Source organism: Marmota flaviventris, chromosome 2 (genome assembly GCF_047511675.1).
Source record: "Marmota flaviventris isolate mMarFla1 chromosome 2, mMarFla1.hap1, whole genome shotgun sequence".
NCBI classification, from domain to species: Eukaryota; Metazoa; Chordata; class Mammalia; order Rodentia; family Sciuridae; genus Marmota; species Marmota flaviventris.
In genome coordinates, this window is record NC_092499.1 from 69,982,272 (window position 1) to 69,996,343 (window position 14,072).

The following is a 14,072-nucleotide window of genomic DNA, read 5'->3' on the forward strand; positions in this document are numbered from 1 at the left end:
TTGTAGGTGATGAGCTGATGACAAGAGGTTTCCCAGGTCACTGCTCTGACTTCCCTCCCTGCCTGTTTTGTGATCTGTATCAAGAATACATTTATCCTGACACCTCCTCCCCAGCTCCTTGTCTATCATGTGTTAAAAACAAAACAAAAAAGCTTTGTTACTGTTTTAGTCAGCTTTTTGAGGCAGTGACTAAAGACCTAACCAGAACAATTGTAAAGGAGAAAGTTTCAGAGGTCCCAGTCCATAGACAGCCAGCTCCATTCCTTGGTGAGGCAGAACATCATGGCCGAAGAGTATGGTAGGGGGAAGCAGCTCACTTGATGATCAGAAAGCAGAGAGAGACACCACTCACCAAATACAAAATATATACCCCAGTGGCATACCCCTAGGGACCCACCTTTTCCAGCCATAACCTACCTGCCTACAATCCCCACTGTTAATCCCATCAGGGTATCAAGACACTGATTAGGTTAAGACTTTCATAATGCAATCATTTTTTCCTCTAAACCTTCTTGCATTGTTTCACATATGAGCTTTTGAGGGACACCTAATATCTAAACCATAACAGCCACTTTTTCTTTGAAGAAAGAAAGCTTATGCTTTTTTTTTTCATTTGCATTATGCTTTATTTGGTACGTTAAGCTTTTCAAAAACTATGAGTATTTTTTTTGCTGCTCTTCCCTTTTGGTATTCTTTTCTATAACTATTGCTAGAGGGTGATAGGAATTAGCAGGCTGTGTACCCATCCTAAGTTCAGCTCTGTTCACCTTTCCAGAACTCTGCAGATTTAGTGTTTATCAGGATTGTGGCAGGAAGTAGTCGGATTGACAATGGTATTTGCTCACTCTCCCCATATACACAGAAGTATTTCTTGTTTGCTTGCTAGTAAGATTGGTGTCCTTCTTCAGAAGTTCTGTTGTTCATATCTATTATGAAATAATAAAAAAAAACTTTTAGAGTAGAGTCAAGTTTTATAAAAATAAAAGGCCTGAAATTCCCATCCCTATTTCTACACTCTGTATATAGCGTATTTGGACATTTTTCTCGTTTGTTATTTTATACTCCATATATGAAAATAAACTAGGCATTCCTTAACTAATGGGAAATGGTTTTATCTGGTGATATTGAAAAATTGTATTTCTGATTGTGGTGTAATTTGCACTTCTAAAAAAGGTTTTATCATTTTGGCCCTTTTTTTATTGTTTAGGTATAGTCATAGCTCTATCCTGTCTGTGCTTAGATCAAGTTCCTGAAATTGACCCACTGTATTGTTTCCCCAACTTTTTGTTTTCTGAAAGTGAGCTGTCATTTCTTATTTCTCATTCAGGGAATCAGCAGCCTCTTCAGTTCTTTGAAAGTGGTGCGTCTTTTACGCCTGGGCCGTGTTGCCAGAAAACTGGACCATTACCTAGAGTATGGGGCGGCGGTCCTCGTGCTCCTGGTGTGTGTGTTCGGACTCGTTGCCCACTGGTTGGCCTGCATATGGTATAGCATTGGAGATTACGAGGTCATCGACGAAGTCACCAACACCATCCAGATAGACAGTTGGCTCTACCAGCTGGCCTTGAGCATCGGGACTCCCTACAGGTACAATACCAGCGCAGGGATATGGGAAGGAGGACCCAGCAAGGACTCACTGTACGTGTCCTCTCTCTACTTTACCATGACAAGCCTTACAACCATAGGATTTGGAAACATAGCTCCTACCACTGATGTGGAGAAGATGTTTTCAGTGGCCATGATGATGGTTGGCTGTGAGTATCTTGATTTTTGTATCTTTAATAAATGATCCGTATTGATATTTTTCCTGGCTCCAATCTCCAATGGGATTAAAATGAATTACTTTGTCTTCAGAAAGGTGTTTTAATCTATATCATTTGCAATTGATTTAATTTTATGTGGCCTTACAAAATAAAAATGTGAAAGAACATATTTTACTCTTTTGAATGTATTAACACATGAAAAACAGTATTGGGTAGATGATGCGAAATTCAGAATGATTTATTTATTTATTTTTATTATTAGAGAGAATGATTTAATTCTATTGAGAGTGGTCTACCTGACAGAGCTCTCTTGAAGGAATTAGGACCAGCATCTAGTCAGGTGGCATCTGACACATTCTGGAAGTTTTGTTGACAGTGCATTCAATTCCAAAAAAGCAAGCAGGATCTGATGTGAGATGCACAGTTTGGAAAATGTTCTAGTTAATAACTGAGTTTGTGAATTGAAGTCAACCCCAAGATATAGCTTTATGTTTGCTTTTACAATTTAAACTAGTAAAAGAAAGTTTTTTATTAATCTCTGTATTTAGAAACTCTAGGTTTATAACACTCTAGGTTGAATATATGACTAAAAGAATGGAAGAATTAGTACAAAAGCCCATCCAGCAATGAAAAGTGTCTAGAATTTAGCATTCATGCGTGAGTATGCAGTGGCTTGATCGTATTCTTGGAAGTGGAATGTCCTTTGAAGGAGCCAAAGTCTCTACATTTGAATTGAGACTGTATGACATTAGAAGACCAGAATATTAAGGAAATGCATACCCAAGAAGCTGTTCTAAAATCTCTTCAGGAAGACTTCACCACTGTCTATGCCTTCAAATTCACTTGGATGATTTAGGCTAGTCTAGTTTTGATACCTAGAGAACTTGACAACTATTGGACTGAAGGTGTGATTAGCATTGTTAGATCATGGCCATTGGTCTTTGGTCTAAGACATCTGTTTTTGAGATTCTACATTATAGAGGCTTGAATTTTAAGAGGAAAGATGTTAGATTCCCCGGGCATTGGTTGGCCTCCGGAAAGTGAGTGGCTTGGGTCTCAGCAGATAGCTTTCATAGTTCAGAGTGTCTGAGATCTGTTGGAACACCAGTATTGACTGCTGTCTATCATCCATCACTCTGGCCCTCCTGTGTCCAGATGCAGAAGCAAAAATGCACAAGTTCTATTTTCAGGTGGAAGCCTGCAGTTAGAGGGAGAGTTAAAATTGCAAGCGCTATTTGTTCCAGAGGCTTTCAGGAGGACACTGTTTTAATATACACAGAAACCTTGATGATTAATTTAGCGGATACCTACGCAGCCAAAGATATATTGGCAAAAATGTACTTTATAAATTGTGAAGGTGATATTTTTTCAGGTATAATACTTAACTACGATCTACTTTTAATGTTTGTGCAATACATTTTGCCTTACACTTGGGCATAGTTAGGTTTTTAATAAAAACTTTCTATTTCGAAGTATAGATTCACTTAAGTTACAGAGATAAGTACAAAGGGGGCCTTTGTCCCTTTCACCATCCATCTTCTATAACATAGCACAGTGTCAAAATTGACATCAGTACAATGTATGCACATAGCTCTGTATTGCTTTAGCATATATGTAGATTCCTGCAGTTGCCACTGTAGTCAAGATATACAGAACTGTCACCACAAAGATCTCCTTCATTTGATCTACCTCTTCCTCAATCATCTCAGGTTCCTGAATACTAACCGTCCAGCTCTATAATTTTGTGATTTTTGAGAATATTATATAAATGGAATCATATAAAAGGTGATTTTTAAAAAAATTTTTTGAAATGGACTCCCTCCATTCAACATAAAGCTATTGAGATTCATGTAAACTGAATGTATCAGTTATCTGTTTCTTTTCATTTCTGTGTAGTATTTTTTTATGGTTTGGGTATACCAAGGTTTAATGACTCATCTATTGAAGGAGATTTTGTTTGTTTCTATTTTTGGACTATTACCAGCAGAGCTGCTATGAACACTCATGTATAGATTTTTCTTTCTTTCTTTTTTTTTTTGGTGGAGGAATACTGGGGATTGAACTCAGGGACACTCAACCACTGAGCCACATCCCCAGGCCTATTCTGTATTTTATTTAGAGACAGGGTCTCACTGAATTGCTTAGAGCCTTGCTTTGGCTGAGTCTGACTTTGAACTCCTGATCCTCCTGCCTCAGCCTCCTTAGCTGCTGGGATGATAGGTGTGCACCACTGTGCCTGGCTCATGTATTGGTTTTTATAAGCTCATTATTCTCTGGAATGAATGCCCACAAATACAATTAAGTGTATATTTATTTTCTGAAGAAATTGCCAAACTATATTTTGCAGAATGGATGTACTAACATAGTTTTTCATAAGAGAATCAGAGGAAAATAAAAATCTGTGTAGAGTTGAAGAACGCTGTCATACACTTCATTCCATAGGCTCCCGAGCTGGGAATCATCTAAGACTCCTGTTTTTCTCGTGTGTTCCATCCATTCTAGACAAAGCCCTTTGGTTTGACCTGGAAAATACATTTGATTATTTCTCTGTACTTCTTTAGCTTACCACCCACGGGCAACTCACCATCATTGCTGGCCTGGACTTTTGAAGTTACCTCCTGTATATGTTCCTTCTGTTTCTATTCCTGCCCCACAATCTCTCCCTAGAAGCCAGAGTGTTCCTTTTAAAGTAAATAAAGTCACACTGTTCTTCTGCTCACATCTCTCCAATGCACATGAAATAAAATCCAGAGTCCCTGCTCTGTCTTTCAAGGCCTTTCTGATGAGGCCCTGGCCTGCTTTACCCCCACTTTACTTCCCACTAGTCTGCTGTGGCCTGTTGTCCTAAATTCATGTTGACTGCGAAGTCATCAGGCTCAGTCCTGGGTCAGTGTCTTCATATCTGCTTTCCCACCGCTTCTAACACTCCTTACCTTTTCCACAATTTCAGACAGGTTTCCACCTTTTCAGAAATTCCTCCCAAAGCTAACTTACTATAAAAATCATCCCAGTCCCAATCACCCATATTCTAACCTTTGACCCTCTTTCTTCACTATTCCTATCAAGAATTGGAATTGTGTTTACTCTGGTTTTTTTTTTTTCCCCTTTCTATCAGAATGTAAACTCCACACAATGGGGCCCTTGATTGTCTTTTCCTACCTCTACATCCTCAATATTTTAATTGTTAACAGCTCTCCTCTCAATCTCAATTTGTTATTCAAACAAAGAAGTTGTCCCAGCTAGTCATCATGAGGATCTCTTGTCCTTGCATCCACCCCAAATAGGTGTCTGAGGAAGATACCTGTCAGGTAGCCTGGCCTCAATTCTTTTGTGAGAGCCCTCGAGTGCTCACCTGTATTATCTCCTTGGGAGTGCACTAGTTCCTTGCACTGGATTGCCCAACCCTACATCTCTCAGTTGACCCATTAATATAATTTCCAAGAAGTTAGTGGAAATACCAACAGTCCTTTCTTCCATCACTTTTTATTATCTAGCCTCATAATCTACTAATGTTGAAAAATTTCACATAGATTCGGTTGAATTTTCAAAACTTCATTTGATTCAGAGTTGGTTCTATTCCCTACTTCAAGAATGGGCGATTATACTTGCTAGATCTCAATTTCATTGCTGGGCATTATGGTATGTACTAGTAATCCTGCAACTCAGGAGGCTGAGGCAGGAGGATTGCAAGTTTGAGGCCAGCCTCAGTAGCTTAGGGAGACCTTGTTTCATAAACAACAACAAAAATGAGTAAACAATAAATTGAAAAGAACTGGAGATATAGCTCAGTGTAAAGCACCTCTGGGTTCAATCCCTAGTTCCAGGGGGGAAAAAAATTCTCTCCTTTTCTGAAGTTCCTGTCTTGATTTCAAAATGAAAAACTAGCTTTAAACCTGATCATTTTCTTCCCCAGTTTTCTGTATCTCCTTTCAAAGCCTGAGCAGTAGTTTTCTGCTTATATTCTGATGTCTTCTTGCCTATTGACTTTGGACTTATTCAGAGGCATAAAACAGAAAACCAGTTTCTATAGCCAGAGGATTTTTAGGAAGATACCTCTGAGTTTTCTTCTTGTTTTGTGGGTTCTTGATAATTTCATGGCATATTTCCCTTGACATAAACCGAGAAGATTATAGAAATCTGTGTAGGTGCAAGAAGTGTTATAGTAAATTTGAATAATTCCAAAATTTATTAGACACGCCTGTACAGAATATCAGCCAAATGGGCATATTGTAGCTGTTTATAATTTCAATATTTTTTTTCTTATAATAATGCCAAGGAAAACAAACAGAAACAAACCACCAGTATTCTCACAACCCAATATGTGCTGTCAGCCAATGCCAGGAATTCAGAGGTGTGTGTGTGAAATATGTTGAGGAAGGAGGGAAAGAAAGGAGGGCGTAGGAAACAGAAGGCTCGTGCGTTCATTTGTGCTGGGAATCCAGTCGCTATGTGCTGGCTGCCTGAGAGGCACAACTTGAGACCTTATAACTCAATAACTGTGAAAAGCCATTTATCAAAAAGTTGATGGAGACACCAACTGCTTATAGTCTGTGGGGAAAAAATAATCACTACTTGTAAATGATAGGCTCTTTTTTTTTTTTTTTGGAGAATCCCATCTAAAATTTTTCATGCTTTCCAGCAAAATTCAGAAATTTCAACGGCAGCAAGTACAGTTTGTAAGTCCCTTTATAAACCCTCTTCTTTGTTTTATGGCTTTTTCTTTCCTGCCTAATGCTCAATTACATGTGACTCTATTTAGTCTCAGAGTTCTTCTTGTTAATATCAGATAAATCTTCAAAAAAAAATAATTATGACTGTGGCCTATCCCAATCCCAGTCTCCCGATGTTCCCTCTGGATTCCTCCTGTGTCAGCAGAATCTGGGGATATTTCCCTTACCTGCTACCTAGGAATTTCTTAGTCTGAAACCCTTCATTCCTATGCCTGCCCAATGTGGAGGATCCTTCTGTTCAGACTGGTTCTTCTCAACACCCATACAGTCTTCCCCATCCTGGTGTTTCCTGAGCCAAGTGACTTCCACAACCTAAGGAGTAGCCTTTGCCCTCACCCATAGGTGTGTCCTCCCCATTCTTCTGCGTCTGTCCATTCATAAGTGAACCTGTCTATTTGCTGGCATTCATGGGATTCACTACTGAAGGGCTTTAGTAAAACAATATTTTTGCAATTCAGTTCTGCAGAAGTTGTGGAAAGTAACAGATTTTTTTTCTTTCTTTCTTTCTTTTTTTTTTTTTAGATCAAGATGTGGGTAATCTCTTTGCTAATTTGCTCGGTAAACACTTAATGATTCCTTCGTGAAATGTTTTCTAATCCATTTCATTTACATAATCTTATTATTGAGCCCCTAATAATTTTCCATTTTCCAAAGAAATGACAGACTGACTAATTTCTCTGCTATTCAGAAAGCACCTTAGTACACTGATACTTTGTTTTGATAGTTATAAAACAAAGGAATACAAGTATGGAATTTTTCTAATATGATTAGCCCCTTGTCTTAATGTATTTTTATGAATCCTTTTCTAAAGGCTCATCAAGAAAGCAATTACTTAGTTCCTTCTTTATTACTGAATCATCACAGTGCTTTCATTTTAGTTGAATATAACCATCATAAAGAACTTAATATTTGCATATTTCATTAAAATTTTATTAAAAGAAAGAAACATAAAATAAAAATATAAGTTGTGGCTTACTTGTTTTCATAAATAATTTAGTGTTCAAACAAATCTGTCTTCTCATATGCATATATGTATTTGTTTTAATATACTATTAAATATATTATTAATATATGTAGACAGCATTCGTCCGTGTTGAACTTCAAGTATTTATTTTGGTTGAATGCATAGTTTACTCTTTTTCTTGCTGTCTGTTTAGGTTCTGCTGTCTGTTTAGGCAGCCTCACACACATGTTGTATGACACTCAGACTATGATGCATGTTCTGTGATGTTATGCAAACTGAGACTTGAAAAGCAAAAACAAAGCAATGCTAAAAAAAATCATAAATTTGAAAATTGCTGAGATTTCATTGGTAGACAAGAAACCCAGGCATACTGATGTTGATCTGTAATTTTCAAAAAGGATGTAATTGATGATAGCTTGCACAGTCTAGAAACTTTTTGGAATGGACTGGTATAGCTTAAAACCCAGCAGGCCAATGGTTTACCACTTTTAGAAGTATAGCGGGACCATCTGTCAGTGAAATATGTATGAAGGGAAATTTGAATCTCCATGTGGGTGGTTAAGGGCCACTGAGAAGCATTTAGTCACACACTGGTTACTCAACGTCGTGTAGAGGAGACCAGAGCCAAGTATCATGTTCTGAGGTTGATGAACTCACTTGGTGTCCTCTGTGGAATTCAGATAAAAGCCAATCTGGGGTTATGAGCATTGTCCTGACTCCTACCCATTAGAAAGGAAAATAAATAGAAAGTGGTAAGAACGGGGGGTTGTGAGAACATAGAATAAGTTTGGGACAAAGTCATGAAGAATTTTCTTAGAGAGTCTTCAAATCTGGCTGGGTTCAGTTGTGAAAGCAGAAGTTGTAACAAAAGGCTTTTAAATCTTTTTTTCCCCAGTGTTAATATTCTATACATTTAGGAGTCTATTAATGCAGTTACACCACTGTCCACAGATTGAAGCTGATTATTGGAGAAGAGGTTACGATGGAGAGGAGGTGGGGTCACAAAGATTTTAGGATTTTTCATGTAAAGGGAATACCTTGCTTTATAGAGAATAAGAAATCTCTTCTACAGAGAGTGTTTAGTAAAGAATTGAGAGAGAAGATTGTCTAAGAATATTATGGAGATTAGAAAGTATGCTTTTGGAAAGAGAAGGTTTTTTTTTTTTTAATATCATGAGCAATTAGCTCAGAAGACTGAAAGACATTGTCTCAGGGCAAAGAAAGCTGCAAGGGAGACATCTGTAGACTTGCTCAGAGGGGACGTGGAAGGGTACTTGATCTACATGCCTACCCAGACTGGCTTAAAAGTGGGGTGCTGCCCTTTTTCGGTACTAAAAAGTAATTCTACAAATATTAATATGATACTTCCATTAACTCAGGGAGAGTATTAAGTTATATGTTAAAGTTTTTCTTGCCCTTGCTCTCGTGGTGTAGGTAGGAAATGGAGTGTGAACAGGCGATTTTCATTTCTGGTTTTAGTTTTAGCCAGATGGAGAGAGCTTTAAGCCTAATGTTTATTTTGGAAACTGGGTCAATTCTTTGTGTCTGCTTTACCCTAGCTTGTAAGAAAGACTTTTCTTTTATCTTTTCTTTTCTTTAATGAGCTGAGTATCCCATGAGGAAAAACATTTTGTGGAGCTCAAAGTTCAGGGTTATAGGTACTTTTTATGGTTTAGTAGTTTCAGATGTATAGTCCAGTAGACCAAAAAGAAGAAGGAGAAGGAGACTATGTGATATGTGATGTGCACTTTATTCCCTGTTTCTTATTCAAAACAGAATTTGTCTTTTGTAGGAAAGTTCTTTTATACCTATGTTTCTTTTTATGCATAGTCACATTTTCACAAGCCCTCTCAAATTCTGGAAAAGTTGAGTTTTTCCCCCAGAAAATAGCAGGACATTTCCTCGGTGCCTTATTAACTTGCCTGGACTCTGCAGAAATCTTGGTTCTCTGAAACTGAACTGTGTCCTCGTATCATTTAGAATTATTTAATTCATTCAGCGTTGTACCAGGTCGTCTGGTAGGCATTGGTGCTCAGCAGTCATCAAGCTTGTGATATGGTGGGAGTGTCAGGAAAATCACAGAACCATCTCCTCTCTCCTCCCTCCCCTGTCCTCCTTTTTTGTTCTTTCTCCATATCCATCCCAGTGCCTCCATCTCATTCTTTATACTGTGAATGGAAATAAAGAAGTTGGGTTCCTAAGATCAAGGTCTTTTTGTCCTGTCCATCATTGTATATTTAGCACAAAGCATTGTCTCTGAGCTGTTAGCGTGTTTATTGAGGATATGTTGAATAAGTGAATGATAAAGCCACCTGTCATAACACATGACTAAACCAGTCCGGGTCACTGCGCTGGCATGAAATAATCACACAGAGACAGAGAAATGCTTTTTTCTTTGAGTTCCATGATGGCTCCTCTGACCCAGCTTCCACAAAAGAGGCAAGACAGGCAAGAAAGAGAGCACACCTCGAACCCAGGTTTTATTGGGGGAGGTTGTTCCATGGAATATTCTATCCCCAAAAGGGCAAAGGGGTAGGGTTACAAAGGAACAGGTGAGTGTGACTCAACCCCAGCAGTGACGCCTACTCCTGGAGCCACACCTTGTTATCCCAGCTGGGGTAATGCCCAAGTTACTGTGACCTGCCAATAATTGTTCAGAACCCAGTGCATCAGGACTTAAAGGCTTCTGCACCCAGGGCACCTCCTGACAGCCACCTAGCTCAGCTGGAGGGAATCTAGGAAGGTGTTTAGGAAGAAAGTGACTCTTGAGCTCACAATACAAAAATAAATGTGTAAAGAGCCAGGACTTAGGGATTTTCCAGAAAAGAGAACATGTTTGAAAACATAAGAATGGGATAGTTTGACCTTTTTGGGGAGCAGCATGCTGAAGTGGGAAGTTGATGTGGCTGGAGAGGAAGAAAGGAATGTATGTGTCAAAAGGCCTTTCATCATTTTATAAAGCATTTGACTTTTACCCTGAAGACTGTGAGATAAATAAGAAGAATTTGATTCTTCATTGTACAATGTAGATTGGAGAAGATGATAGCTATAGTCAAAGAAACCAGTTAGGAAGGTGTTGGAATAATCCAGGAAGACAGACCAAGTGGGAGGTATGTAGCAGGTGGCATAGAGTTGGCAAGTGATTTTTTTTTTTTTTTTTTTTGGTAAAGGATCAGAAAGTACCTACCTTAGGCTTCATGGACCTTAAGGTATCTGTTGCAACTGCTCATCTCTGCTGTTGTATTGCTAAAATAGCCACTGAAAACACATAAACAACATGCATGTCTATGCTGAGCATGACAGGGTTCCTATACAACTCTGATCAGGTGGCAGACCATATTTGACATATGGACTGTGGTGTGTGAAAAGACTATAGACTTTGGAGCCAGACAAACCTGGGTTCAAGTGTTTCTATTTATTTATTTATTAGTATTTTTTTTTTAGTTGTAGATGGGCACAATGCCTTTATTTTATTTATTTATTTTTATGTGATGTAGAGGATAGAACCCAGTGCCTCACTTGGTAGGCAAAATTTCTACCATTGAGCCATAACTCCAGCCCCTGGGTTTAAGTTTTCTATCATCACTTATTAAGAACTTACATCCATTATCTAAGCTGTGATCTAGAAAATGGAGAGAAGAGTCCCTACACTGTGGATATTTGGAATATCCAAAAGATTGCATGCAAATTCCAGAAACATTTTTCTTAAGTTGTACTCAGTGCATTAATGGATGTGTGGGCAAATGTAGAAGAAGAGTTCTAACAGACTTGTGGATTTCTGCAAATTCAGCTGAATGGATGACAGAACACTTTTCTAAGACAGGAAAGAAGGCACAGGTAATACTGGAGGAAAAGGGTAGTTCTTTTTCCTAGAAGTTATTCCTTGGAGATGTCTACTAGGCAATTAGAAATGTGATTTGGGGTTTCAGAGATGTGAGACATGGAGGGATGTCTGTGGGAATCACAGTGTATAGAAAGTAATTGGTTGTCAAGGGAATGTAGGGGATAGTCAGAATGAAGCTGTCTGAGGGTGGACACTTGATGATGGAGAGCCACAGAGGGCCTAAGGAGAGAGAGAGCCCAGAAGGGTAGAAAGTATGGCTTTGTTCCTGACAAAGAACGAGAGAAGCTAGACACTGTGACACATGCCTGTAATCCCAGAGGCTAAGGAGGCTGAGGCAGAAAGATCATGGGTTCAAAGCCAACCTCAGCAACAGCGAGAAGCTAAGCAACTCAGCGAGACCCTGTCTCTATTAAAATATAAAAAAGGGCTGGAGATGTGGCTTAGGGGTTGAGTGCCCCTGAGTTCAATTCCTGGTATCAAAAAAAAAAAAAAAAAAAAAAGACAAGCGAACTCTAGGATGGAAGAGGGAACCATAAGAGTACTAGGACAGGAAGTCAATAGAGATCTGGCTGACCTTCGGAGAGCATTGTTGACTTTTTCTAGTGGAGAGGAAAGAGGCAGCACTTGAAGAATTTATAGAATCCAAACTGATTTTTTTTTTCTCCTATACGAAAGAGAATGATTTTATTATTAGCAATTAAGCTAGTAGAAGTAGATTGTGCTTATGTAGTAATTTTTACTGCCAGTGATTTTTTTCTGATTCAACTTTCAAGTTGAATAAATAAGTAAATAAATGTGTTTAGATTGTTAGATGAATAACATGCATGGGATTTTTCTTTTGTGTTAGAAAATAAGATTGACTTGCAGAGAAATCTTTTTATGAAATCTCACTTTCTAAGAACAGGTATTTTAATTAGGGGAGAATTTTATTTTCCGATAATGAACGGATTATTCTTCCAAGAAATTTAGTTTTGATTCCTAAAATAAAGTATACTGCCCAGCACAAAATATCCATATAGGTGAAATGATGCTGTGCTAGAGAAAAAACTGTGGAGCTTTATTGGTTCTTAGATATGTAGACTCAAGGATCAATTGGCATATGATTTTAATTTTGCTGGAAATGAAATATGTAGAATTTTTTCAAAGGTTGACTCACAAATCCATATATAAATATATTTAGGACTTGTTGAAATGCATGTCATACCAGAGGGCCTTTATGCATAGATTTAAGAATTGCTTTGCTATGATGAGAGAGGGGATTTTTTTGGGAGCAATTTCTAACCTGGCTCCTAAGTGACTGCTTCTTATCTATTTCTTTAATATTTACATAAGTTGTGAAGACTACATTAGGGCCTCCCTAGGAGGTTAGGTGCCAGGTACAACACGCTCCCTTCTGGCTGTGGATAGGTAAGGTGATCTTTGTGGAACGAGAACTCTGTCCAGGTTGACTCTCAGGAAATACTGGAAGCTTCAAAAATTGTCTTTGAAGCTGTCGCCTCCCTTTTAGAAGCTAGTTCCATAGTTACCCTTTTAGATCTCATCTTCTTTAAAGTTGAATGTATTTTTAACAATCTCTGAAAGTCTTAATCTGTGGAGGTCTAATTTGGGATCCTCACCGATTTAAAATAAGTGTAAGGGAAGGACATTTAAAAGTACGTACCTCTGCTTAGGCATCTGCAAAGAAGGCAGGGAGCTATAGACTTTGAGAATGTCTCTTACCCTAGGCTGCCTGTGAGTTTGCTTGCTAGTTTCCTTAGAAAATGCCCCCCTGCCCCCCAAGACCCCTCTAGTAGGTGTGTTTTCCCCACTTCCTTTCCTGATGAGGGCCTGGCTAAGGAGCAGCAGCCCTTCTTCCTGTCCAGACACTGATATCCCACAATCCTTTATTCCTTCTCCTTTTGCTACACAATGCTCTAAAGACCCCACCTCCACCCCCCTGCCCCCAATCTGCCTGCCTCTTTTCCTGCTCCAGGATTTCTTTTTTTTTTTTTTAAATTTTTTTTTATTGGTTGTTAAAAACATTATAAAGCTCTTGACATATCATATTTCATACATTAGATTCAAGTTGGTTATGAACTCCCAATTTTACCCCAAATACAGATTGCAGAATCACATCGGTTACACATCCACATTTTTACATAATGCCCTATTAGTAACTGTTGTATTGTGCTACCTTTCCTATCCTCTACCATCCCCCCTCCCTCCCCTCCCATCTTCTCTCTCTACCCCATCCACTGTAATTCATATCTCTCCTTGTTTATTTTCCCATTCCCCTCACAACCTCTTATATGTAATTTTGTATAACAATGAGGGTCTCCCTCCATTACCATGCAATTTCCCTTTTCTCTCCCTTTCCATCCCACCTCATGTATCTGTTTAATGTTAATCTTTTCTTCCTGCTCTTCCTCCCTGCTCTGTTCTTAGTTGCTCTCATTATATCAAAGAAGACATTTGGTATTTGTTTTTTAGGGATTGGCTAGCTTCACTAAGCATAATCTGCTCTAGTGCCATCCATTTCCCTGCAAATTCTATGATTTTGTCATTTTTTAGTGCTGCGTAATACTCCATGGTGGAGGATAGCATCTTCAACAAATGGTGCTGGGAAAACTGGAAATCCATATGCAACAAAATGAAACTGAATCCCCTCCTCTCGCCATGCACAAAAGTTAACTCAAAGTGGATCAAGGAGCTAGATATCAAATCAGAGACTCTGCGTCTGATAGAAGAAAAAGTTGGCTCCGATCTACATATTGTAGGGTCGGGCTCCAAAT

General features: G+C 38.6%; 1 protein-coding gene across 1 annotated transcript in view; it reads left to right on the forward strand.

Annotated features, from left to right (window-relative positions):
* Positions 1-14,072, forward strand: part of Kcnh5 (potassium voltage-gated channel subfamily H member 5) — a 283,319-nt gene that overhangs the window by 86,097 nt on the left and 183,150 nt on the right. The window contains exon 7 of the mRNA XM_027929653.2: positions 1,328-1,754. Coding sequence (XP_027785454.1) covers positions 1,328-1,754 — 427 coding nt within the window. The remainder of the gene's footprint in view (positions 1-1,327; positions 1,755-14,072) is intronic.